Genomic DNA, 26,782 nt, shown 5'->3' on the forward strand with positions numbered 1-26,782 from the left:
ATGGCGGCTGCCACCGCATCCTCGGCGTTCAAGCGGCTGGACTTGCGCGACCCCGCGGCGCTTTTCGAGACCCATGGCGCCGAGGAGATCCGCGGGCTGGAGCGCCAGGTGCGGGCGGAGATCGAGCACAAGAAGGAGGAGCTGCGGCAGATGGTGGGCGAGCGCTACCGCGACCTGATCGAGGCGGCCGACACCATCGGGCAGATGCGGTGCCGCGCCCTGGGGCTGGTGGACGCCGTGCAGGCCACCGACCGCTACTGCGCGCAGCTCCGCCGGGCCGGCCCCGCCGCACCCGGACCCCCGAGGGTGAGCCCCGAACCCCGGGCCGCCGATCGCCCCGCTGTCAGCCCTGACACGCCCTCCGATCGCACCCCCTAGCCTCGGACCCCGCCAGATGTGGGGTGTCTGGTTCTTGGGGACCCCCCCCCCGGTGCCTCCTCGTCCCGTTCCTGCAGCTAACACCCACGCGGGCTCCGGATTTCCCGTTGCATCTTAAGCTCCACTCTGCAATGGTGCTTGGGACTCTTGCAACCAGTGCTCGTGGCTCTTGCAACAGTGCTTGTCCCAGAGACCCGAACTCGGTCCAGCTCAGTGGGCTCCTTCCTCCTCGCTGGTCATCGCACCGTATCCCATTCCCCAGAGCTGATGATTATTCCAGCTCTCCCATGCCAGGGGTGCGGGTGAGGAGGGTGCGGCCCTGTGCAGTGTCGAGCTCCTTCGGGTCCCTGGGGCTTCTTTTTGCAGCCCCCCAGAAAGAAAAATCTCACTGTGAATTGGAAGCAGCAACTGGGAAAACTCTGCTTAGCTCTAGTTCAGGGTGTTTGTTTGTTTGTTTGTTTGTTTGTTTGTTTTCAGTTTTTTTTTTGTTTTGTTTTTTTGTTTTTTTGTTTTTGGGCCACACCCATAAGCTCAGGGGTTACTCCTGGCTATGCGCTCAGAAGTCGCTCCTGGCTTGGGGGACCATATGGGACACCGGGGGATCGAACCGCGGTCCGTCCTAGGCTAGTGCTGGCAAGGCAGGCACCTTACCTTTAGCGCCACCGCCCGGCCCCTGTTTGTTTGTTTGTTTGTTTTGACAATTCACCTGGCAGCAGAGGGAGAGGACAGAGTGGACAGGGGAGGGACCCAACTATTAATCAGCAGTTGCACCGTTTTTGGGGGTCGGCTGCATGAAAGTGAGCTCTGAAACCTACACTGCACAGTTCCCAGCACCCTAAGGGCAGGGGATATGGTAGATAATGTTGGTAAATCAGATGCCAGGCTAGGCATAGGCAAGGCAAGTCATCAGGAAGAGTTTTGGAGAACAGAAGAATGTACCCAGCAGGAAGAGGCCACAGTGGTGGGGAAAGCTGGATGGAGAATTGGGATGTTGAGGGCCTTGTAGAGAAGGGGAATCCATAAGCTCCAAGGGCAGAGACTCCCAGATTACTAGCAAAGTAGCCTGCTGAGGGAGCAATTGGAAGGAAACCCATGCTGGGAATTGGCAGGTTGAAGTTTGTCCCGGGACCTGTGAATCTGGGAACTTGGCACGCCCAACTTCAGTCATTTAACTTCCCCCTGGGCCTAGGTGCTTTGGTTTTTTTGAGTTTGGGGCAACACCTGATCAAGTTTAAAATTTACACCTGGTTGTGTGCTCAGGGATCACTCCTGGGCCAAGCTCAGGCAGACCTCTAGGCTGCTAGGGATGGAACTGGGGTCAGCCCCGTACAAGGCAAGTGCCCATCCCAATGCACAATCACTCTGGCCGGGCTTGGGTGCTTTTTTGTTGATGTTTATTTTTTTGGCCACACCCAGTGGTGCTTGGGTTCCTCCTGGCTCTGTACTCAAGAATCTCTCTTGGTGGGCCCAGGGGACCCCATATGGGATGCCAGGGATTGAACCCAGGTCAGCCGTATGCAAGGCAAGCTCTTTAACCACTGTGTTATCATTCTAGTCCAGGGGTCTTAAACTCGTGGCCTGCCTCTGTACAACATTTTGTGGCCCTGCTCTAGAGGAATCTTTTTTTTGTTTTGTTTTGTTTTAGTTGTTTGGGTCACACCCCCCAATGTTCAAGGCTTACTACTGACTTTGCACTCAAGGATCACCTCGACTTTGCCTCCTGTGGCCCCTAGGTAAATTGAGTTTGAGACCTCTGCGTTCCTGCTTTGGGTTTACTTGGTTGTTTTTTCGTTTTGTTTTGTTTTGGGCCTTAACTATCTGTGCTAAGGAATTATACTCCTCACTGTGCTCAGGGATCACTCCTGAGCCAGACTTTGGAACCCCTAGGATGCAGGAAATGGAACTGGGATGGACCCCATGCCTGGCAAGCACCTTCCCCGCTGCACAAGTGCTCCAACCCAAGCCCTGGTGCCTCGGAGGTGACACTGGGTGAAGCTTGTGTACCCCCCTACTCCCACGTGTTCACTCCCCACACTGGCCCCAGCCTCACAGCCTTGCTCTGTTCCACATTCCATCTCTCCCTGCAGCTGCAGCCGCCAACCCAGGATGCCTTTTACCGCGTAGCCGCCCAGATCAAGCTGCTCTTTGAGATCCCAGAGAAGATCTGGAGCTGCCTGGAGGCCTCACAGCACCTCCAGGCCACCCAGCTGCATCTGCTGTGCTGCCGCCTGCACCAGCTGCTTCAGCTACAAGCTTCGGGTGCGCCTTGCAGCCCCATCCTTTCACGCTTCCCTATCCTCATCCGACAGGTGGCAGCTGCCAGCCATTTCCGGTGAGTCCCCCAACACTCACAGTCTTGGTTGGGGACTGGGTAGTGCAGTGGTTAGCAGTACCTGGAGGCCCCAGCTGACCCCTATGGGTCCCCTGTGTCCCCCAGCTCCACCATTTTGCATGAGAGCAAATTGCTGCTGAAGAGCCAGGCGGTGGCAGACCAGGCGGTGGCCGAGGCTCTGTGCTCCATCATGCTGCTGGAAGAGAGTTCTCCACGCCAGGCCCTCACCGACTTCCTCATGGCTCGCAAGTCAGCGCTCCAGAAGCTTCTCCACCAGCAGCAGCACGGTGGGTCCGGTGGCAGCTTGGTCCAGAGGGTTGGGGGTCTGATGAGTCCCTGCAGTTTCCAGGGTCACCCTGCTTGCAGGTGTCAACGAAAGGGGGGCTGCTTCTCCGCAGGTGTTGGCATTAAGACACAAATCTGCTCATTGGTGGAGCTACTGGTGGCCACCCTGCACCAGGCGCATGCTCTGTTCTACACGCCACCCCCAGACTGCCCAGCTGACCCCTCTCTGCCCTGTGGTCTGCTCCTCTCTACCCTGGACTCCGTCACGGGTCAGCAGCCAGCTGGTGAGCATTGTAGCCAAATCCTCAGGGAAGACCAAGGTGGACAGGGGAGGTGGATCATATGGGACCTGCATAGGCACTAGGTTGGCCATTGCTGTCCGGGACCCTGCGTGGGGTGGGGCGGCCTCTGTCCATGCAGATGCCAGGGAGGTCTGTTGTGGAACCTAAGGCTGGAAACTGGCATCAGAGTCTGGCAATGAGGGAAATTGAGGAAGAGGACATCAGGGGCTAGGGGCAGGATTTGCAGGAGTTCAGGGACCACCCTCCCCACATCTGTTAGAGGTGGCCTGAGGATCAACCCCCTGGATGTCTGGCCCACTATGTTCCCACTGTCCAGTTTAAAATGAAATGCCCTAGGGGACCGGGGCAATTGTATTTCGGGAAAGGCATTTGCCTTGTATCTGGCCAACCCAGGTTCGATCCCCAGCGTCCCTATGATCCTCAAGTTTGCCAGGAGTAACTCCAGAGTGTTACCAGGTATAGCCCCAAAGCCAAAAAGATAAAAATAAGAAATGAAAAAGAGGGGCGCCGGAGATATAGCATGGAGGTAAGGTGTTTGCCTTGCGTGCAGAAGGACAGTGGTTCGAATCCCGGCATCCCATATGGTCCCTGGAGCCTGCCAGGAGCGATTTCTGAGCATAGAGCCAGAAATAACCCCTGAGTGCCGCCGGGTGTATGCTGTAGGGTGTTTACCTTGCATGCAGCTGCTCCAGGACAGACGGTGGTTCGAATCCCGGCATCCCATATGGTCCCCCATGCCTGCCAGGAGTGACTTCTGACACAGAGCCAGTAGTAACCCCTGAACGCCGTAACCGGTGTGACACCCCCCCTAAAAAGAAGAAACGAAAAAGAAACACTTTTGGACCTAAGTCAGTTGAATGGAGGGTTGGGGGGTTCACCTTTCTCTGGCCAGTGGGCTAGTTCCTAGCAAGCCTGTAGCATGGGGGTATAGGGATCCTCACGCACAGAAAAAGATGTGTGGGCCTCCAAACATGCCCTGTGTGAGTCCCACACTTCCTTTGAGAAGCAGGGGTTACTTTGGGGATGACTGAATCTCGAGTCTCCTGACTTAGACTTTTGGGGACAAGAGGGTGAGGAGGTAAGAAGGGGAACATTACCTTTCATTGCTGACAAATTCTGGTCCAAGAATGCCCAAGGCGACCCTACATTTGTCTTTTTTTTTCCCACACAGCACCCCTGACCTCCCTTTATCATTCTTCTGAACCAGAGATGACCAGAGGTTGAGCGGGGCGTGGCTACATACCCCAGAAGAGTCTTGCTAGATTTTATTTGGTGGGGAGACACATCTGATGGTTCTCAGGCTGGCTCTACACTAAGGGGTCAATCCTGACAGCACTTGTAGGGTGATCCTATGGGGTGCCAGGGATCAAACCTGAGTTGGCCACATACAAGGCAAGCACCTGCCTTCACCCTGTGTTGTATCTCTGACCAGCCACCCGCTGGCAGATCATGTACCTGGTCCCTGACGCTGCCCCTGACTGTTCCCCCAGAAAAGGGCGGTGGTGTCCTGCGTGAGGAGCTGAGACGGTGCAGCTGGTTCCGGTACCTGCCAGCGGCCATCGTGGAATTCCGGCCGGCCCTGCGTACCCTGGCTCACCCTGTGAGCCCCGAATATCTTCGTGACACTCTGCAGCAATGGATCCACATGTGGGTACTGGGCACCCCCCACCACACCCTGGCCCATCTCCCCCTCACTTCCAGGGGTCCTGAGGAAGGGTGTAGATGATACCTTTTAATTTTTTTTTTTTAATTTTGGGCCATACTTGAAGGTGCTCAGGGCATACTCCTCTCAGTATTCAGGAATGACTCCTGGTTGTGCTAGGGGACCATATGGGGGTCCCAGGGATCAGACTCCAGTAGGCCATGTGCAAGACAAGTGTCTTTCTGACCTCCTAGCCTTTTTTGGTGGTGTTGTGAGCCTCCCCTGAGCTGGCCCTTGGGCTCCTGTTGCTACTTCAAACTGGACTGATCTCTAGGTGGGGGCTCTGAGTGTCGTGGAGCTTTGTGGTTTCCTTCCCTTCCCTCCCTTCCCCTCCCCTCTCCTCCCTTCTCTGCCCTTCCCTTTCCTTCCCTCCCCTCCTATCCCCTCCCCCAGAACTGGCAGTGCTCAAGGGTTACTTCTGGCTCTGTGCTCAGGATTCACTTCTGGCATGCTTAGGGGACCTTATGGGATGCCGGGGATTGACCCTGGGTTGGCCAGTGTATGACAAATTGCTCTGGCCCCAGGACAAAGGCCTGTTTGAAGACCCAATTTTGTTGTTGTTTTGTTTGGGGCCACACCCAGCGATGCTCAAGGATTACTCCTAGCTCTGCTATCAGGAATTATTCCTGGGGATGCTCAGGGGACTATATGGATCTAATGAACTTGGGGCTAGAGTTGCTGTGTGCTAGGCAAGCGCCATCCCCCACTGGGCTCTCACTCTCAGTTCCCAAGGTTTTTGTTGTTGTTGTTGTTGTGTTTTTGTTTTTGTTTTTGTTTTTGTTTTGGATCACACCCAGCAGGGCTCAGGGGCTATTCTTGGCTCTACGCTCAGAAATCGCCCCGGCAGGTTCGGGGGACCATATGGGATGCAGGGGGCGTCCTTCTGCTTGCAAGGCATGCAGTGCTCTACGCTGTGCTATCTCTTCAGCCCAACCCCTGTGTTTTTGTTTTTGGGCCACACCCGATGATGCTCAAGGGTTACTCCTGGCTCTGCACTCAGAAATCACTCCTGGTGGGCTCAGGGGACCCTATGTGATGCTCTGGATCAAACCTGGGTCAGCCATGTGCCAGGCAAAGCCCTACCCTCTGCACTATCGGTCTGGCCCCAGTTTTTTTTTGTTTTGTTTTGTTTTTTGGTTTTTGGGTCACACCCAGCGGTGCTCAGGGGTTACTCCTGGCTGTCTGCTCAGAAATAGCTCCTGGCAGGCACGGGGGACCATATGGGACACCGGGATTCGAACCAACCACCTTTGGTCCTGGATCGGCTGCTTGCAAGGCAAACGCCGCTGTGCTATCTCTCCGGGCCCCTGGCCCCAGTTTTTTATCTTTATTTTGATTTTTAAATGAAGCTTGCAAAAAGCCACGGCTCTAAGGAATTCCGGGGACTACGGGGTCGTTGCAGGTGTAAGGAGGACATTCGAAACGGGGTCCGCAGCCTGCTGCTCTACGTGAAGAACATGCGTAGCCTGGCGGGGACCCGGGATGCCCTCTGGGAGCTTCTGGCAGCAGAGGCGGCGCCATCCAGCTGGGAGGTGGTGTGCCGAAGGCTCCTGGACCAGCCGCTGCTGTTTTGGGAAGATCTGATGCAGCCGCTGTTCCTGGAGCGGGTGCAGGTGAGTGCAGCCACCTCCGGGGGGCTTAGGTCCGCTTGGGAAAAATCTCCTGGCTGGCTTGGTTAGGGTGTATTGAGGCAGACAGCAAAAGGTCCCTTCTGTCTTTGCTGCCACAGTGGGCCCCAGGTTGGGGTTCCCGAGAGCCGGGCCCTCACCCACCTCACCTGTCTATCCATCTCTCCTAGTCCTTGGCCAGACAGGCCTTCGATGCCATCGCCAGCAGCTCCGACGAGCTCCTGACCGCCGCCTTGCAGGACCTGGAGGCTGACACCCCGCTTCTCAGTGCCTCCAGCAAGCACCACCACCACCTCCACTTCGAGCACAACCTGGCCCTCTTTCTCTGGGCCGAGGGCCCCAGTGACCTGCCCCCCGATGCCGCCTGGGTGAGCGTGGCACATAGGCCACAGCCGGCCAGCGGGGGGCTGGCCCTGAAAGCGCAGGCTGTGAGCCCCAGCGTGCAGCACTTCTGCACCGCACTTGATGCCCAGCTCCGCCTGCAGCTCGACGACCTCCAGGCCTACCTGCCCGCTGAGCAGCCCCCTGAGCCGCCAGCTGCCACCCCCCCGACCCGTGGGGGCCTTCGACCGGCATGCCGATGCAGACATGGTGCAAGAACTGTTGCGTGCACGCTGCGGGGCCTGCATTGGCCACCTGGCCGACCGCGTGGGCACAGAGCTGCAGCGCATCCAGGACACCGTGCAAGGCCAACCCGATGCCCTTCGTGGGGGCCCACTGCATGCCGCCCTCTTCTTGGCCAGGCTCTGCCGTTCCCTGGGGGAGCTGTGCCCCCACCTCAAGCAGAGCATCCTGGGGAAGGCCGGGCCTGCAGAGCCTCCTGGCCGCGAGCCCCGGGCTGCCCCTTGGAAGCAGAGCAAGGGGAAAGCCACAGCCGAGCCCAGCCCCGCAGAGGCCCAGTGGAGGGACCTGCGGGCCCGGCTGCAACAGCAGAGCGAGCTGGGATTCCGGGTGTGGAGCAGCGCCTTGGTGGACGTGAGTGCAACTGTCGTGGCCTGCACTAGGGCTCCACCTTGGTCCTTTCTTTTGGGGTGGTGGGTGGATTTTTTTTAAATCCACACTCTCACTCTTTTAGGGGGTTGCGTGGTTTTGAGTTGTTGCTGCTTTGATAGAAATTAAAGATTTTTTTCCTGAGGCCGGAGAGATGGCATGGAGATAGTGCGTTTGCCTTGCATGTGGGAGGATGGTGATTCGAATCCTGGCACCCCATATAGTCCCACGAGCCTGCCAGGAGCTACCCCTGAGCGCTGCTGGGTGTAACCAAAACAAAAAAAATTTTTTTCCTATGGGCTGGAGTTGTAGCACAGATGGGAGGCCGACCCAGGTTTGATCCCCAGTCTCTCATGTGGTCCCCAAGCCTGCCAGAATTGATTTCTGAGCCCAGAGCCAGGAATAACCCACAAGCACCACTGGGTGTGACTCCAAAACATAAAAACAACAAAAAAAAAAGGGCCAGAGAGATAGCACAGCGGTAGGGCATTTGCCTTGCACGCAGCCGATCCAGGGCGATGGTGGTTTGAATCCCAGAATCCCATATGGTTCCCCCGAGCCTGCCAGGAGCAATTTCTGATCACAGAGTGAGGAGTAATTCCTGAGCACCGCCGGGTATGGCCCCACAACGAAACAAAGGAAAAATGAAAATTAAAAATTTCTCAGGGGTCCGGAGTGACCCGGTGTGGCCCCAAAACAGAAACAACAAAAGAGAGATTTTCTTGACTTTTGTGTGGGGTGTAATGGCCACATCCAAGTGTGCTCAGGGCTTACTCCTGACTGCTCTCAAAGCACTGGCAGACTCTACTCTAAGGACCCTTTGGGATGTCAGGATTGAACCTGGGTTGATCACCTGCAAGGCAAGTGCAGTCCCTGCTGTACTATGGTTCCTGTCCCAAGATATTTTTTTGATTTGTTTTGGTTTTGTTTTTGGGTCACACCCAGTGACACTCAGGGGTTATTCCTAGCTGTGCACTCAGAAATCACTCCTGGCTTGGGGGACCATATGGGAGGCTAGGGGATCAAACCATGGTTCGACCTAGGCTAGTCCATGCAAGGCAGATGTCTTACCGCTTGCGCCACTGCTCCGCCCACCCCCCCCCCAAGATATTCTTCATGGGGGGAATCTCTGACCTTGGCTCTAATCCCTAAAGTGCCATTTCCTGTGTTCTATTTTCTAAGTGAGGGGCCCTAACCCTTCTTCCTGGGGCTTAGCCACGAGGCTCCCTTAGCCCATGTCACTGGGGGAGTCCACCCCACCCCTGGGATGATCTAAGCACCACCCCCGACCCTAGTATGTCACAGGCTGGACCAGTATCCATCAGCCGTTTATCCCTAGGTGCTCGCACGTGGCTTCAGCAAGTCCTTACTCCTGGATGATGCAGGGTCGGTGCTGGCCGCCGCTACTAGCTGGGAGGAGCTGGAGATTCAGGAGGAAGCCGAGTCCGGCCACAGTGTCACATCCAAGATCCGCCTCCCTGTGCAGGTGAGGGCGTACTTGTGTTGGTGAATGCACAACCAGGAATGCCTCTGAAGTGGATGCATTTGGGGACCCATCTGCTCTGATAGTCTGCCGGACAAAGTCAAGGCCCCCTGAGCATGTCCGCCCATCCAGGGATCCAGGGCCCTGTACCCTCCAATGCACACTGGAGACCCCTTAACCCATGTCCTTGGTTCTTCCAGCCATCCTGGTACGTGCAGTATTTCCTGTTCAGCCTGTGCCAGGAAGTCAACCGGGTCGGTGGCCACGCCCTGCCCAAGGTGACCCGGCAGGAGATGTTGAAAAGCTGCCTGGACGAGGTGGTAGCCGCCTACGAGAAGCTCGTGGAAGACAAGCAGACCAAGGTAGGGCTTGAAGTGGTGTCTGTGACAAACTATAGCCCCCTTTGGCTTTCCACTGGCCCCGGGCAGCTGAGGCCTGGTTGGTGTGCACACAAATGCAAGGAAGGGATGACAGCAGCGACCATTGCAGGCCTATTAGTCAAGACTAGCTCGGGGCATCATCAGCCAGGTCGCCCAAAGGGAGGTCTCAGTACAGATGTGCTAAGACTCTGGCCCTGCCAGTGTGCCAGTAACCCCTGAGCACTGCTGGGTGTGGCCCAAAAACCAATAAATAAATAAATGATACTTAAAAAAAATATTGCCGGAGACTGGGGTGGCCATGAGAATGGAAGAGTGCACACTGTAGTCAGTAACCAGGGGTGCTCTTGTCTCCTTCTCACCTCACGCACTCTTCTCCCTCTTCTCCATGATGCTTTTCTTTTCTTTTTCTTTTTCTTTTTTTTTTTTTTTTTGGTTTTTGGATCACACCCAGTGGCACTCAGGGGTTACTCCTGGCTCTGTGCTCAGAAATTGCTCCTGGCAGGCATGGGGGACCATATGGGATGCCGGGATTCGAACCACCATCCATCCTGGATCAGCTGCTTGCAAGGCAAAAGCCTTACTGCTGTGCTATTTCTCTGGCCCCTCCATGACACTTTTCACCCTGGCTCCACAAGCCCTTTCCTAAATGACAGGAGCTCACTCATGACCAACTGTAGATTTGGGGACTTCACGGCAGCCACTCCCCAGCATCCCCGAGTCTCTCCTTCCTGCAAGCTCTTTTCCCTCCTAGAAGCAATAGGGACCCGAAGTCTCTTTTTTTCTCTGCCTGGCTTTTTGTCCTTCTGTTTTCCTGGGCTACACCAGGTGACACTCAGGGATTATTCCTGGCTGTGCACTTAGAAATCGCTCCTGGCTTGGGGATCCATATAGGATGCCGGTGGATCGAACCACAGTCCGTCCTAGGTCAGTGCATGAAAGGCAAATGCCCTACTGCTGCGCCACCACTTCAACCCCTGGTTTTTAGTCTTTTTTTTTTTTTTTTTTTTTGGTTTTTGGGCCACACCCGGCGGTGCTCAGGGGTTACTCCTGGCTGTCTGCTTAGAAATAGCTCCTGGCAGGCACGGGGGACCATATGGGACACCGGGATTCGAACCAACCACCTTTGGTCCTGGATCGGCTGCTTGCAAGGCAAACGCCGCTGTGCTATCTCTCCGGGCCCGGTTTTTAGTCTTAAGACCAAGTACTTGACAGTCCCTGGTCTGGGTCATCGCTGGAAGGTCCTAGCTGGAGTAGGAAAAGCTGCTGCTTCCAAAGAACTGTGATGTAGCCCAGACCAGTGGGCAGATGCCAAGCAAGACTTCTCTCCTCTCCTCTCTTCCTTGGCACTGGGGCCTCCTTTGCAGAAAGAAGGGGTCTTTCCCATCACCCAGAACCGGGCCTTGCAGCTGCTGTATGACCTGCGCTACCTCAGTATGGTGCTGACCACCAAAGGGGATGAGGCCAAGAGTGGCCGCACCAAACAGGATTCCAGGTACTCTTGATGGCTTCCAGCATAGCATACACACCCCCACCCCTACTGGGAAGGGAGGGGTGGCCTGTCCCTATTGGTGTGTGGGTCCAGGAGTTTGTATGTAATAGCACATGTGGGTAACATGTACATGTAACAGCAACATGCGTATATGTATATCCATACATGTGTAGGCCTCTCAGAGCATTTATGTATGGAAGGAGGCTCATCAGAGTACATGTGTAATATATGTGTTGGAATACACCTAATATGTAGGAGGCCTATTGGGTGCATGAATGTAATGTGTGTAGGACCCACTGGAGCATATGTAACATAAACAGGAGGCCTGTTTGAGTGCATGTATGCAGTGTAGTAGGCTACTGAAGTGCATGTATTAAAGTGTTAGAAACCCATTGGGAGTGCTTATGTGTAACGTGTGTAGGCCCATTGGAGGGAGTGCATTGCCTGATGTGGAGGAGGCTCATCAGGGCATACATGTGATGTATCTGCATGTGGAGGGGAGGCCTGCTAGAGCACACCTGGATATAATAGTATATCTGTGTATAGAGAAGGCCTGTCAGCCTCTGTGTGTATGTAACAGCAGTGTATGCATGTTTTGGAGCACACATATGTAATAGCATTGTGGATGGGTGCAGACCCTGTTGGAGCACGTATGCATGTCACAGCAGTAATGTGAAGGCATTCTATTGGAGCGTGTTTGCATGTAATAGTGTGTGCACAGGCATTGTGAAGGTGGCCCCTCAGTATGTGCAGATGTGTTCGTGTCTGAAGGAGACCCATGTGTACATGTGGGTGCTTTTGTGGACGTGGCCACGTGGCCTCAGTGCTCGGGTCTCCTGCTGCCTCTGCTGAGTCAGTGGGCTACCGGGGAATCTAATTGGCACCGTTGTGCCCCACCCACCCACACCCACTCGGGGGGGAAAATAGGCCTACCCTTTCCCAAGATGCCCCATCAGGTACAGATTCTTGGAGATAACTCAGATGCCGTGACCAGTGATGGGGAGAACCAAAGCCAGCTCCGAGGCCCCTATGACCTGGTGCCCTCAAACGGGCCCCGGTTCCGATGGATGAGCATGAGCCCAACCCCGACCCTGTTCCAGGACCGAGAAAGTGGTGGACTTCCTGGAGGCACTCATTGACCCCTTCGACCTGGACGTCTTCACACCACACCTCAACAGCCACCTCCACCGCCTGGTGCAGAGGACGTCTGTGAGTCCCGCAGAATCATGCAGGGTGGGCGGACAGCACCGCCACTCTCCAGGGTAGAGGTTCTGAGGGTACAGGAGCTGATCAAATCTCTGCCCAGTTAGCCCTCAGTCCTGAACCCTGTGGTCATGGAGGATGCATGATATTTTTTTTTTATTTCAGTGTATTTTTGTTTTGGGATGGTGTTCAGGGGTTACTCCTGGCTCTACGTTCAGGAATCCCTCTTGCAGGCTCTGGGGGCCATACGGGATGTCGGGAGTAGAACCCAGGTCTGCGGTGTGCAAGGCAAATGCCATTCCCACTCCAGCCCTGTTAGGTTTTAGCAAAGCCTCAGCAAGAGGAAGCAGCTGTTTGGGTGACTGGGGGAGTGGGGGTGGGGGGAGAAAAGGGATCCTGAGCCTTCACTCCATCCTGCCTGGCTCCACTCCAGCCTTGGAGGGCCAGTCACACAGCGACAGGTGACGGCCAGAACCCACTTTCTCAGGGCCGAGCCTGAGCCCAGTGTCCCCTCGGCCAGGTTCTCTTCGGCTTAGTGACGGGTCCTGACAGTCACGTGGGCCCCCGGAGCAGCACCTTCCACTCCCAGGAGCCCCATAACATCCTGCCCCTGGCGTCCAGCCAGATCAGGTGAGGCCGAGCATCGAGTCTCCCCCCGACCCCACCCCTGTGGCTGTCTATGTGAACTGCCTCGAACCCCTTCTCCTTGGTCTTCGAGGTTTGGGCTGTTGCCCTTGAGCATGACGAGCACTCGCAAGGCCAAGTCCACTCCCAGAAGCACGGAAAGCAAAGCCCAGGTCAGTGGCGGACAGGGCCCCATTCTACCCCCCTCTCCTCACCCACCAAGCAGCTCCCCTAAATAAGCACTTTGGCACTGGGTGAACGCTATAATGCTGCTTTTAATGGTGGCGCAATACACACAGTACAATGTCTTCCAGCGAGCCGAGATGCCCAATGGTGGCCTTGAGTCCCTCAGACTAGAACTTTCTTGGGGGAAGGAAGGATGGAGGACAGGATGGAAAGGCGCTCATTTTTGACCGAGCCAGAGTCCACTGCTCCCCAAGCCTGGCTGACGTGCTTACTTGAAAAAGGGGGGGTTTGGGTTGGAGGCCAAGGCGGCTCATCTCATCTCCTGTTTCTTCCAGTCGGGGTGGGGAACAACAGCAAGGAATCCACTTCCTCGTTTTCTCAGTTTTCTTGTCACTGCACATTTTGTTTCAGTGGGCTGCGGACCACTAAGCCTGCCCCTCGTCTTCCTGGGTATATTTCTGAGGCATGTTGCGTGTCTGTGAGCTCAAACAGCGTTTAGTTGTTGGCTTTAGTGCTAAGTAGAACTGCTAACTATGACGCATCTTAACCTTCCTCTACTGTCACCTTCCTGATTCCAAACCTCGAGAGGGCAGCGAAAGGAAGCTCTGGGCTGCACCTCCTGGATCCCACCCCCAGGACAAATTTCTCCCCACAGTGCAAAATTCTCCAAGAACTGGCCTTGCCATTCTCTGCCCCTCAGTGGAGCAGGGTATGGCCAGGAGGTGGTGGCTTGGCCCTTTTCCAATCCAGATCTTCACCTTCCAGGTTTAGTTCTATCCCCCAAAGTCCTTTTCAAATCCCGTACCTCTAGCTGTCCACGCTTGTCAGATCTGCGCGTGTGCCGTGTGGGCTCTCGAGTGGTGTGTTGTTGGGGGGGGGGGGGGATGCGAGCGGGCCAAAGCGTTGGGGGAGACTAAGGCACTTTTCCTCCATTGTCCAATGACAGGCAACCGCCCCCGGCCTCTCCCAGGCAGCTGAACCCCCGCAGCCCGGCGCCCTGTTCCGACAGCTTGTCAGTGAAGAGGAAGATGCGTCGACGCCATCACTCTTCAAGCTCGGCTGGCTCTCCAGCATGACCAAATAACATGGCCGCCTCCCGTCTTTCTAGCACTCAATAAACACTACTGCCTGTTTCTACCAGGGTGTCTGCCCATGTACTTTCTAAGTCGCTTCACTTCTGAGAAGGCCGCCTGAAGCACAAAGCTGGTTCCTGGCGTGGGCCTATCCTAACTGCCACCTTTCAAGTTTGGTTCTGTGCCCTATGTCCTTCTCCATCTCCTCCTTCATCGCCCCAATCCTAGGGCCCCTGGCTCAAGCAAGTTCTACTTGACAGCTCACGGTTTTGGGGGGGGTGGCCACAACAACCCCTCCCCCCAGATCTCAGCACCACCAGGTGAACTGGTAGAACAAAGGCCTGTGAGTTAGATGGCCTAAATGTGCCCAACCCCAACAGTCACTGGGCCCAGAGGGTCTGAGCTGCAAACAGGTGAGACACAGACAGAGAGACAGAGTGACAGTGTGAGAGAGTGCGCAGGGTTCTGAGGGAGGCAACTCCTGGCACCATCAGACTGGGTTCCAATCCCCCAGGACCTCTGCGGATAAGGCAATGTGGCAGACACTTTCAAGCCCAAGACTGAATTAAGCTTTCTACAGTTTTTGCAAAGAAAACTTAGGGTTTGTTTTTTTTTTTCTCTCATGGAAACTAGATACTCTTTACTAGTTTATTGAATTAAAAAACTTGAAGATCCCGCATTTAAAAGGCACCCCCCATTTTTTTTGTGTGTTTTTGTTTTTTACAGAAAGTAGAATATCTAATTGACAGACAGGTTTGGAAATCAGTCTGAACTGGACAAACTATGGATCCGACACGCAGATGAGATTTCCTTATACTGTTAACCTTGACAGAGATCGAGACAGACCCACCCTCCAAAGACTCCTATAAAAAAACCTGCTTCGAAGCCCCTTTGAAGTTGCAATAGTGCAGCAAAACCACAAGTAAACAACCGCCTGTTAAGCTGTAATTTCAAATATAGAGTGAAAAGCCAACAGGCATCTGTGTGCAATTTCTCCGACATCCACAGTGGGGAGATGCGGTCCGCAGGCACTGTCCCTTCACAGAAGGCAGGGCCGCGGGTCAGGTGGGCGGCCGGCCCCGGTGCTGCAGGCTGTGGAAATGCGCCTCCTTCAGCGTCTGGTTGATGTGGAAGTAAAGGCCTTGGCACAGCGCCGACTGCTCGGGCGCAGGCTGCGGGGTGTTGGGGCTGGACCCGGCAACGCCCCCCAGCGGGTTCAAGCTGCTCTCGGGCCCGCTGCCCCGGTCTGGGCTGTTGATGCTGCTGCTGCTGCTCCCGCCGCTGTCACTGCAGGAAGACTGGAAGGGAAAAGGACAGTCGCGTCAGAGCCCACCGGGTTGGCCCTGCTATGGTCGAATCTGATAAGAGCTTCTTTTTTTATTCCCAGTGTCCGGCACCAAGACATTAAGACTTGTCCCTGCCAGTCACATATTCTGATCCTGGCCCCTCAGAGTTCCTGTGAGATTTGGATCCTGTCCCCCAGCCCAAAGAAGCGGGCAGGGGCCAGACTCCAGCATAGCCCGCCCCACTGGAATCACCTTCAGCTCCAACTTTGGTCCTTACCCAGTTTCTCTTTTTGGTTTGTTTTCTTTTTGTTTGGGAGCCACATCTAGCAATGCTTTGGGTGAACTCCAGGTTCTGTGTACAAGGACCCCCCCACTCCCCATTGGCTTGGCGGGGCCACATGTGCAGGGGATGGAAACCCTGGTTGGCCATGTTTGCATAGACCCACCCTCCCCTGGGGCTCATCTCTCTGGCCCCTGCCTATTCCAATAATTAATTGCCAGTAATTAAAGTAGGAAGTTCTCTGTGTCAGAGTGAAAATAATCACTGGACAGTGTGTAGAAAAGGTATCCCATTAACACGCTGGCTTAAGTTGAGACCCAAGATAATGGAAGAACAGCGCCTGTGGATATGGCAGTGATCTCATCAACTCAAATGCCAGAACACAGACCCTGGCCAGGCTATCCTTGAAGGGCTGAGACAAAGGTTTTCCTGCTTGCTACTTGTACACAAGTATGTATGTGCCTAAGTCACCTAATTTTACTTTTCTTTTTTTTAAATGTAACACAACTTCATATCTTAGCTAGAAGAAAACTTCTCCAAGCTCATGTCTGGTACAGACTTGCCTCGGATCTGCCAGTGCCAGGAGTCTTGCCAAAGAGGAGGCAATGGAGAGGATTCATCTAGAATCACAGCATTTGCCTGTTTGAACATTGTGCGCTGCTAAAAAAAAAAAAAAAAAAAGGAAAGAAAGAAAGAAAACCAACTCTGGAAGCTTGATCAGCCATTCCCTGCTCTGTCAAAGGCTCCATGCACGAAAACATTCAGATGCCTTCACTGATCATCGGCCGACACTTTCCTCCCACTCAGTACAGCGATGACTAGAATTGGTCTTTTGAACCTTTTGACAAAGGCTTAGAAATAGTCATGTACAACCAGGCAAATGACAGGAAAGAACCCAACTCTGAAGCCAACTCTAAGGAGGGACTGTTTCTTGCATCATCTTTGTACCCTTTCACATGGCTCCAATGAGGTTTCCAGATAACTACTTCAAAGAGACTTTTTTTAAAATCCTACTTTGTCTCTGCGGGGATCAAAAGCTACGGGTTAATGAGGTGCACGGAAAGGAAGCCAAGTTCACAGAGGCCTCCATTAGGCCTGAGATCTTCGCCAAGACTCATCGTGGCCCACTGGGCCTTTGGGGCCGCTTAGCCTGTCCCCCAGAGTGAAGGCTCACCTTAGAAACGCCTCTAGCTGTGGTGCAGTAAGGGAGGGTAGGAAGGAGGGACCAGATAATGGCAGGCAGTTCCGCTTAGATCAGCTCTAAGTTCAGGCCAACTTGTACAGGAAACCACAGCCATATGCTAGCAGGACCTGCCTTCTTGGACTGACAAGACGCCCACAGCAAGGAAGCCATAGCAAACAGGTTGGTCATGGGGATGTGACTTAAAACACACACACTCCTCAAACCCCTACATTTTTAAGAACAAAAAAGAAAAATCTACTATAAAATCGAGAGTCCAGGGAATGGATTCAGGGAAGAACCATACGCCAGGTTCATGTGGGGCCGTAGGCTTATTCCCAATGCTACAAAACAGATGAAATGAAATTGAGAAATTTAACTACCACTGACTTCAAGACCATCACCACATATTGATACCTGCCAGAGCTTCCTGGAGATTTTTGTATATTTATTTGTTTTGGGGCAACATCCGGCAGTGCTCAGGGCTTAATTCTAGGCTCTATGCTCAGAAATCATGGGGCTGGAGCGGTGGTGCAAGCAGTAGGCGTCTAATCTAGGATGGGCCACAGTTCAATCCCCTGGTGTCCCATATGGTCCCCCACGCCAGGAGCGATTTCTGAGCACATAGCCAGGAGTGACCCCTGAGCTTCACCGGATGTGGCCCAAAAACCTGCCTCTGGCAGGCTCAGAGGACCATATGGGATCCCAGAGATCAAACCTGAGTCGGCCACCTGCAAGACAAGCACCCTATCTGCTGTGCTATCACTCTGGCTTTGAAAATCATTTTTTACCTTTTCAGCAGACCCCTTCACCCAAATCAGAAACCATTCTTGACCCGCTTAGCTCCAGCAGGCATCTGTGTGGGCTCTGTGGGGTGCGTGAGAGACACAAAGGTCCCTTGGACCAGACTAAGTTTCTCTCCGCAAACAAAAGCCTGCAGAAAAGATGTAGAGGAAAGCTGGGGTGAGCGAAGCCTCGGGACCCAGGTGGTCTTCGGAACTCCAGGTCATGAGTGTGATGCTATACCCTACATGGGCAACTTTCTTTCCCTGTTTGTGGTGCCAGGCATAGGACCAGCTCTGCCATTGGGCCCCAGCCCCATTTCTCAGGGGCGACTTAAAAAACCTACCTCGGTGGGCAATGTGGCAGCATCCTGTGTGGTGTGCTCGGGTACCAGGCACAGGGCTGAGAGTCCGAGGTCCTCACTGACCCTCAGCAGTGTGAGTGGCTGGGACTCCACTGGGGGAGCCATGGCAGGGCGCCTAGATGAGGATGTGGCCCCCTGACTTAAGTTAAGGTTTCAGGCTCACACTCAGCAGAGTTCAGGAGTTACTCCGGGCTCTATACAGGAGTGACCCCGGGATCACATGCAGCCCTGAGGATCCAACTGGGGTGAGCTGTGAGCAAGGCCAGTGCCCTTCCAACTGCCCAGTCTCCCATCCCCGGGTGAGTTTCCTAAATGAGTACCAGAGTAACACAGGAAGAACCACTGGGGGTGACAATGGTAGTGGACAGTGGGGTGTGGCTGGGTCTATGCCAGGACAAGCCTGTGAGAGGCAGAGCAGGCTGGCAAATTTGACAACAACCTCTTGTGACTGGTTGTGCAGGGCTGGGTGAGGAGCAAAGACGCAGGCATGGGGCTGGATCTCTGCAAGAAACATCCAGAAGTCTAAGATGAGCAAAGTCATGGAGGGAGTTTTCCAACACAGCCAGCAAGAGGCCGGGGAAATTGGCCTGAGAGGGGTGCGGCACCCCAGAGTACCCGCTAAGGCCACATCCCAGCAGATGGCCCGTGAGCGCATCCAGCCCAGCGCTTGGCAAATGCAAGAGGTGAACTCAGGATGTTTGCAGAAACGAAAGAGCCAGGCAGGGAGAGCTCAGAGCCGAGAGGAAGCTGGCCCTGGCCGGGCAGGAGAAGAGCAGTCAGCCAGTGGCTGTACAGGGCAGAGCTAGCAGGGAGGAAGGGGAGGAAGAGGCTGGCAGAGAACCAGCCCAGACTGCGGGGAGAGACGCCAGCCCAGAGCTCAGGCCTCGGGCTGCAGATGCGGCAAAGAAGTGGGGCAGGCAGGCAGCAGAACAGAGATAAAAGGGAGGCAAGGGCTGGGGCGACAGGCCAGCTGGGAAGGAAGGAGCTTGCCTAGCGAGCAGCTGACTGAGCACCCAAGATGGGCCCCAGAGTACCACCAGCAGTGACTCAGTCCAGAGCATAACTAGATGTGGCCTCAAAGCAACAGTGAGAAGCAGTGGGTGGGAAGGCTGAGAACTTTCTCCTGCCCCTGCCCATCGGGCTCACACTGGGCACAAACTGGAGGCCTGGCCTCACCCTTAACTGCACCTTCCAGGTTGTGTCTCCAGCTTCAAGGGTCTCCTGTCTACACTCAAGGTAAAAACATGACTTCTTTCCTGTACCACATAACCCCCCCCAAGAGGAGCACTCCCGATGGAGTCCTTCTGCTTCGTAGGTGCCATCTATTAAATACCGGCCCACATGCCTTTTACAGAGAAGTGGTCCAACAGTGATTTCATTCTCTCCTAGTCCCAGCTTCCTGTCACCTCCCCTCAGTTCTTCTTGGGTCCTGAGTTCTTCTCTGTGGAACTCTCACTCAGAGACTGCTCCCCTCCTGGGGGCAGAAGCCCATCCCACTGCTGAACAGACTCCCCAATTCTCCAGCTGCACCCTGGAATTTCAGAACACTCCAAAGTGGGACTGTGAGTCTGCCTGACAGTGGACCACTTCCCAGTACCACGGAATAGAGATGCCAGCAACCATGACTGAAAGACACAGCCTTTCTGTGCCCCAGTTTCCCTAAGATGAAGCTAGAGCACATGACATGGTCTCCATTTCTTCCATACCGAGGTAGCTGATCGTGTCTCACCTCGTCTCCTTCAACAGCCCAGAAGAATCCACAGTGTCGAAAACACTTTCTCCTGGCATCTAACAGCACAAACTGCCGCTAAGCCAATGGCCTAACCTCCTGCTTTACACCTAACAACAAAATCTTCAGGTGTGCTCTAGGGCTAAGAGGCTAAGCATTCTCGGAAGAAGGGTGAGCCCTTCCAGACTTTTTGTTTGTTTGTTTGTTTTTGGGCCACACCCTGTGATGCTCAGGGGTTACTCCTGGCTATGTGTTCAGAAATCCCTCCTGGCTTGGGGGAACCATATAAGATGCCGGGGATGGAACTGCATCTGTCTTAGGCTAGTGCCAGCAGGGCAGATGCCTTACCACTCTACGCCACTGCTCCGATCCCCAGACTTCTATTTTTGTTTGTTATTTTTTGGGGGTCACACCTGGGGCATTCAGGGTTTACTCCTGGCTCCTCAGAAATTGCCCCTGGCAGGCATGGGGGGCCATATGGGATGCCCTAGACTTCTTAAAAGTTCCAGCTTCCCCAGTCACATTCCACAGCCACTGCCAGGCCAGTTCATGGGCTTCACTCCATAGAGCCTGGGATTACTGAAGCATGAGGCCACATAGGCAGACATACCATACATCCAAATTTTTCAATCCCACATCAATTATCTGGGTCTCAACTTAAACAGGATTCCAAAGCTCCAGGTCTATAAAACTTGGACACTGAGAAACATCCCACTCAGTCTTTAACTCAATTTCTTAGGACCCTGAAACACCAACTTCCTCACCTCACCCCTTCTCCTGGGAACGAAAAGGCCAGAGCAGACGCCATGTTCAGGCAGTGACTTAGGGACATGTCTGCCAGCTGAATGCCCGGGGCAGGAAATTTCTCCTCCACGGCCACACCGGGCACAGTGGAGTCCTCAACGCCATTTCAGGCAGCAAGTCATGGGCTGTGCCAGCCATGAGTGGACAGCTCTCCAACAGGTCACAATGCCCACACCTCCATACCACTGTGCTCCTCTGAGTAGGAGACTGTTTCTCTGGGTTCCAAACTTTCCCTCCACATGGGGGCTCCTCAAAAACCACCTGGAGCTGGGGCAGGAAGCACAGCAGAGGGGAGGCTGATGGCTTTGCATGCCAGCTGACTCGGGTTTGATCCCTGGCTTCCCACAGGGTTCTCTGAGCCCTTCCAGGAATGATACCCAAGCATGCCAGGAGTAAACTCTGAATGATACTGCTGTGGCCCCAAAGCAAACTAAATAAATAACGACTCAGAACAGATGCACAAGTTGATGAAATGTCTCTCCTGCAGCCGCTCCCAGGTGAGTCACTCACTTTCTTTAGGCTCTAGGGGAAAACCTGGTCTGCCTGCACCATCTCTACACAGACTGAAAGGATGTGCTGGCAGCTGGCTGCAGAGGGCAATGAACATGCCACATCTCGCTTCCCAGGACTTATCAATGTTGATTGTGTTTAGGAGCAAAGGGAGCTATGGAAAATCAATCATGAAGGACGGTCCCCTCTTGCTCAGAAGTCAAAACAAACACCTTCGAAAAGTTCTTCAAGCTACAAGAAAAATAATTTCTAAAATCATCTAAGTCCTGCAGGGAAGTTACAGGATTCTTCTGTCTTTTCTTTTGGGGGCGCCACACCTAGCGGTGCTCAGGGGTTACTCCTGGCTCTGCACTCAGAAATCACTCCTGGCAGGCATGGGGGACCATATGGGATGCCAGGATTCGAACCACCGCTGAATCGGCTGCGTGCAAAGCAAACGCCGTACTGCTGTGCTATCTCTCCTGCCCCATCTGTCTTTTTTTTTTTTAAAGTTGTTTTGTTTCGTTGGCTTATTAGGGACCACACCTGACAGTACGCAGGGCTTAATCCTGTGCTCCAGGGTCAAGCCTTGAAGTATTCGGAGGACCATATGGGATGCTGGGGGATTTGAGCATGAGTTGGCCACGTGCAAAGCAAACACCCTCTCCACTGTACTATGGCTCTGACCCCACTGGATTTTCCCCTTCGAATTAAGGGATCATTTCACGACTAAGCAACAAATGGGCCCACTGGTACCAAACCGCAGCTACGTTGTCCCGGGGCATCCGGAGTGAAGGCCCCTCTTGCTTTCAGCAGGTTGGAACCTTCAGGTCGGGGCCTCAGCAGGTTCAATTATTCAAAGCTGAACTTTCCATTTTAGCAGTGCTCCCCTACCTGCCCTCTCTCGCTCTCTAGCCTCGCTCGACCTCATTACATGTTAATGCCCTGCCACTGCCTGCACAAGAGTCTGCCCTTCTGGGTGTGGGCCTGGGTCACGTCAGGAAGGCGAAGGGTAATGGTCACCATGGAAAGGCCAGGTCCTGTGAGCTCACTCAGCTTCCTGAGACAGACTGAAATCACCCAGAGCATCTGAAAAGCACAGTCCAGGCTGGACTATCAGGGGCAGATAGAGACAGCGGGCCAACCGCTGCAGTTCTTTGCACAAGTAATAAGATGATGGAGGGAGGGGTGGGCACACACGACAGGTTGATAGGTTTTTGTTTGTTTGTTTTTTGTGGTTTTTGGGTCACACCCGGCAGTGCTCATGGATTATTCCTGGCTCCAGGCTCAGAAATTGCTCCTGGCAGGCACGGGGGACCATATGGGATGCTGGGATTCGAACCATGACCTCCTGCATGAGAGGCAAACGCCTTACCTCCATGCTATCTCTCCGGCCCCAGGTTGATAGGTTGTAAGTAGCATCCCTGCAATTTCTTCAGCAATGCCAGGGCACAAGGAAGTTTAAGACACAGAGATGGAATCCAGATCAATGTTGACAAGTGAAAAACAACTAATCTTCAAGAATCTGATTCACTTGCAATTTGAGAACGGAATTTTGTTTTTTGTTTGTGGGCCACACTTAGTGGTGTTCAGGGCTGACTCCTGGTTTCGTGCTCAGGGATCATTCCTGGTAGGGCTCAGGGAACCCATATGCAGTGCTGTGGACTTAAACCCGAGTCAGCTGCATACAAGGCAAAAGTCTTTCCCACTGTACACTCTCCCCAGCCCCCTAATAAAGGGCTTTAAATGACAATTTTTGTTTGTTTTTGGGTCACACCCAGCAGCGCTCAGGCTCTATGCTCAGAAATCGCTCCTGACAGGCTCAGGGAACCATATGGGATAATGGAATTTGAACCACCGTCCTTCTGCATGCAAACACACTACACCTCCATGCTATCTCTCTGGCCCCTAAACGACATTTTTTTTATTAGTAGTATCAAGCATCAAAAATACAGAAAATACAAAATATAAAAATGCTGATTATGACCTGGCATGATAGTATAGCAGGAAGGGCATTTTCCTTGCACATGGCTGACTCAGGTTCAATCCCCAGCATCCCATATGGTCCCGAGTCTGCCAGGAGTGATTTCTGAGCACAGAACCAGGAGTAATCCAAGTACCACCAGTTGTGACCCAAAAACAAAACAAAGAGAAGTCCTAGTTTTGTAGGTCAAATATGCTTTGCACATGGGAGCTCCTGGGTTGCAGCTATCGTGTTTTCTCTCACCTCTGTCCCCCACTTTACATATAAAAATATCCGAGAAATAAATAAGTTTAATTAGAGTTACTTGAATACAGGCATCAGCAAAGGCCTCTGAGGATCCTGTGTTCACTCTTGTCTGCTATGTCTCCCAGAGGAAGACAATCCACAGAGACTTTGCCCTCGTTTCCTTTTCCCTTCACACACCCCTTTTGAGACGTAAAGATCTACACCTAGGTTTGGTTAAGCATTAGAGAGCTATTTGAACTGTTAACAGCACTGCCTTTCCTCCCATGTTGATTGACACTGAATAATACATACTGCACATGGTGAACAGTTGGGGCTCTCAGTCCATGAGGTGGGAGCCCCTGACCCCGAGCTTGTCTATCTTGTTGTTTTTTGTTTTTTTGGTTTTGGTTTTTGGGCCACACCCGTTTGACGCTCAGGGGTTACTCCTGGCTATGTGCTCAGAAATCGCCCCTGGCTTGGGGGGACCATATGGGATGCCGGGGGATCAAACCTCGGTCCGTCCTACGCTAGCGCTTGCAAGGCAGACACCTTACCTCTAGCGCCACCTTCCCGGCCCCTATCTTGTTTTTTGGTTCGTTTTTTTTTTGTGTTTGTTTGTTTGTTTTGGGGCCACACCCAGTAGCACTCAGGGTTACACCTGGCTCTGAGCTCAGAAATTGCTCCTGGCAGGCTCAGGGGATCATATGGGAGGCCAGAATAGAACCTGGGTTGGCCCAGGGTCAGCCATGTACAAAGCCAACATCCTACCCTGTGCTACTGCAACAGTCCTGTCCTATTTTCTTTTTATGGTTTTTGAGTCACACCCGATGACATTCAGGGGCTACTCCTGGCTCTGTGCTCAGAATCGCTCCTGGAAGGCATGAGGGACCATACAGGATGCCAGGATTTGAACCACTGTCCGTCCTGGATCGGCTGCTTGCAAGGGAAGCACCCTACTGCTGTGCTATCTCTCTGGCCCCATGTCCTGTTTTCTTAATCCCCATGTCACCCCCTGCTTCAGGCGTATTCACCCATCCCCCCAACAAAAGTCCTCCCCATAGTGGGAAAAAATTCTTCCAACTATTTACAGATGTTCACTAGTGGCCATTTGACTGCGTAAGAAGATACTGAGTCTATTAGTGCTGTGCACTTAAAACTATAATGTTCTAAGTCTGATCAAGTTCAACCCCAAAAATGGGGATATGAGAGGAAAGATTCCTACCAAAAAAGCTAAGATCAAACGACCCTCTGGATTCCTGCATCAGAAATCAGAATTGCATGGCTGCAAGTAAGATAACCATCCACACTGATGGCCTGCAGGACTCAAGACTTTGGATCAACAGAAAAATTCCGATGAAAAATTAAGATGAAAAATTAAAACTAAAAATGAAAATTCCATCAGTTTTATCTTCAGTTCACGAGAGCTTTTGCTTTGCTTTCATCCTTTAGATAGCCTAATTAGCACCTTAACCCCAAGTTCAATTGCTTCTGGGTCACTCAGTTCAAAGGAGGAAAAGCACAACAGGAACAATCTGGGAGGGGAAGATAGCGCAGAAGCTCGTCTCCTCTAGAATGAGCTACTGTGTGTGTGTTCGTGAACTGCCTCCTGAGTGAGCACTGGCCTCTGTGAGTTACTCATTCTTTCCCCTTTTCGGGGGCAAGTGTGGGCAAGCGCCAATCTAGGCCAGAACCTCTTCTCCAGAAAGAACGCAGCAAGACCAGATGAGAGGGGGAGGCCGGGCACTGCGGAGGGAGCAGACTCGTGACTTCAACCCCAGGGCGAGGGTTGGAAGTGGCCGCTGCTCACTCACCGCAGGCACCCATTGCCCACCGTGAAAGGTACCGGGCACATTCTCCTTCCGGAATGGACTGTGGGAGACCAGACCGCAGAGGTCCTTTCCCTCTCTCTCAGCTTCCTACCCTGGCTCCCAACTCCCACAGGAACTGTGGGGCACATAATGAAGAAGCAAAGACACACAGGCATGGGCACATAATCACACATTTCCAAACATCTACACACATGCACTGACATACACTATTCTGAATGCTTAGTTTCTCTTAAAGATGGGTCTTTCTGGGGCCAGAGTGATAGTACAGTGAGGAAAGCGCTTGCATAACGCTGACCCAAGTTCAATCCCCCCTACCCTATATTTGCCCCAGCCCCGCCAGGAGTGATCCCTGAATGCAGAGCCAGGAGTAAGCCCTGAGCACTGTGGGGAGTTTTTAAAAATACAAACCCCAAAAGATGTGCATTGCCAAAGCAACAGCATGTGCTTTGGTAGAATGGATGGCTTTATAAACTATTGGAAGACCAGTTTTGTTCTTGTGGGGGAGCATTTGGGTTTCTGGGAAAGTGCGGTTCTAGGTCAGATTCTATTCTCTCAAGAATGAAGGCAAGAACAGATTCGTCTGTCATGTGACCAGTATGATCTATCCACACTGATATCAAGTATGAAGTTTGAAAATGGGCTTCCCACGGTCCAGGGAACAGCCAGGAACTGAAACGCTGGGGCTACATGGATGAAATCTGTTCAGTCACATACACTTCACCAGGGAAGAGGGGTTCACAATGGGAGAAAAATGCAATAAGTAAGATCTGTCTTCAGAGAATCAGTGTCTGGTGAGGAATACGGATTATTTAGCACAAGTCGTGGAAAGGACAGACCCAGGCCATACTTCCTTACCTCTGTGTCCCAGGAATCATGAAGGACAGGATTCCGACTACTTCGTTTGGTCTGAGGTGGAAGATGGTGGTCATCTTCATTGCCATTTCTTCTTCTTTTCCTAAAATGAAATCACAGGAGAGAGAAAAAATTTAAACAACTGACACTTTTCAAAGTTATACATCATGGGGGCCAGATAATCCATGGTAGGCCAACACCTGCTTTATCCCAGGCAACGCATATGGTGGAATCAGGAGTTACCCCTGAGCACAGACCTGAATAAGGCTTACCACTGTCAGGGGAAGCTCCCCCAAAATAAAACAAAAAAAAAAACCATAAACCACAAAAAGACATAAATTTGCCACCGGATCTGAAAAAAAACTGAATTCATTTGACAGCACAATAGGTTACAAGTCTCAAGTGCACAGGAAACTGGAAGGGTTAAACCATCAAAGAGCAGCAGTGAAGTCAGGCTGAGACACGGTGCCACCAACCTTTTAGAAGCGGCCTGGTAGTTTTATTTACAAGGGAAGTCCATGCTTTTCTTTTCTTTATTTATTTTGGGTTATACCTGGTGATGCTCAAGGGTAACTCCTGGCTCTGCACTCAGGGATCATTCCTAGCAGTACTCAGGGGATCCTACGAGATGCCAAATCAGCCGTGTGCCAGGCCAGCACCCACCCTTCTTTACTGTACGGCTCTGGCTCCATGAAGCAGTTGATGGTTCAAAAAGCCCCATGGGAATAAATAAGAGTAGACAGGAGGGGGCCAGACAGCAAGACAGGCCGAGTTCAGACCCTGGCACTTCATGGTCCTGAGTGTGGCCCAAACTTTTTTTTTTTGTTTGTTTTTTGGGCCACACCCAGCGTTGCTCAGGGGTTACTCCTGGCTGTCTGCTCAGAAATAGCTCCTGGCAGGCACGGGGGACCATATGGGACAC

General features: G+C 53.0%; 2 protein-coding genes across 2 annotated transcripts in view; one reads left to right on the plus strand and one right to left on the minus strand.

Moving 5' to 3' along the window:
- Positions 1-14,121, plus strand: COG1 (component of oligomeric golgi complex 1). The gene is given in 15 exon segments (XM_049769459.1): positions 1-306; positions 2,466-2,710; positions 2,816-2,997; positions 3,109-3,279; positions 4,788-4,944; positions 6,402-6,612; positions 6,798-7,183; positions 7,185-7,602; positions 8,957-9,103; positions 9,301-9,462; positions 10,845-10,972; positions 12,070-12,178; positions 12,693-12,802; positions 12,891-12,969; positions 13,929-14,121. Coding segments are annotated over 15 exon segments (2,949 nt in total). The 3' UTR covers positions 14,067-14,121.
- Positions 13,055-26,782, minus strand: part of FAM104A (family with sequence similarity 104 member A) — a 20,230-nt gene continuing 6,502 nt past the window's right edge. Inside the window, exons 2-3 of the mRNA XM_049769876.1 lie at positions 25,864-25,963; positions 13,055-15,353 (exon numbers count right to left, since the gene is read on the minus strand). Of these exons, the coding sequence (XP_049625833.1) occupies positions 15,117-15,353; positions 25,864-25,963 (337 nt within the window). The 3' untranslated portion in view covers positions 13,055-15,116. The remainder of the gene's footprint in view (positions 15,354-25,863; positions 25,964-26,782) is intronic.

This window comes from Suncus etruscus, chromosome 1 (assembly GCF_024139225.1).
Source record: "Suncus etruscus isolate mSunEtr1 chromosome 1, mSunEtr1.pri.cur, whole genome shotgun sequence".
Classification (NCBI taxonomy): domain Eukaryota; kingdom Metazoa; phylum Chordata; class Mammalia; order Eulipotyphla; family Soricidae; genus Suncus; species Suncus etruscus.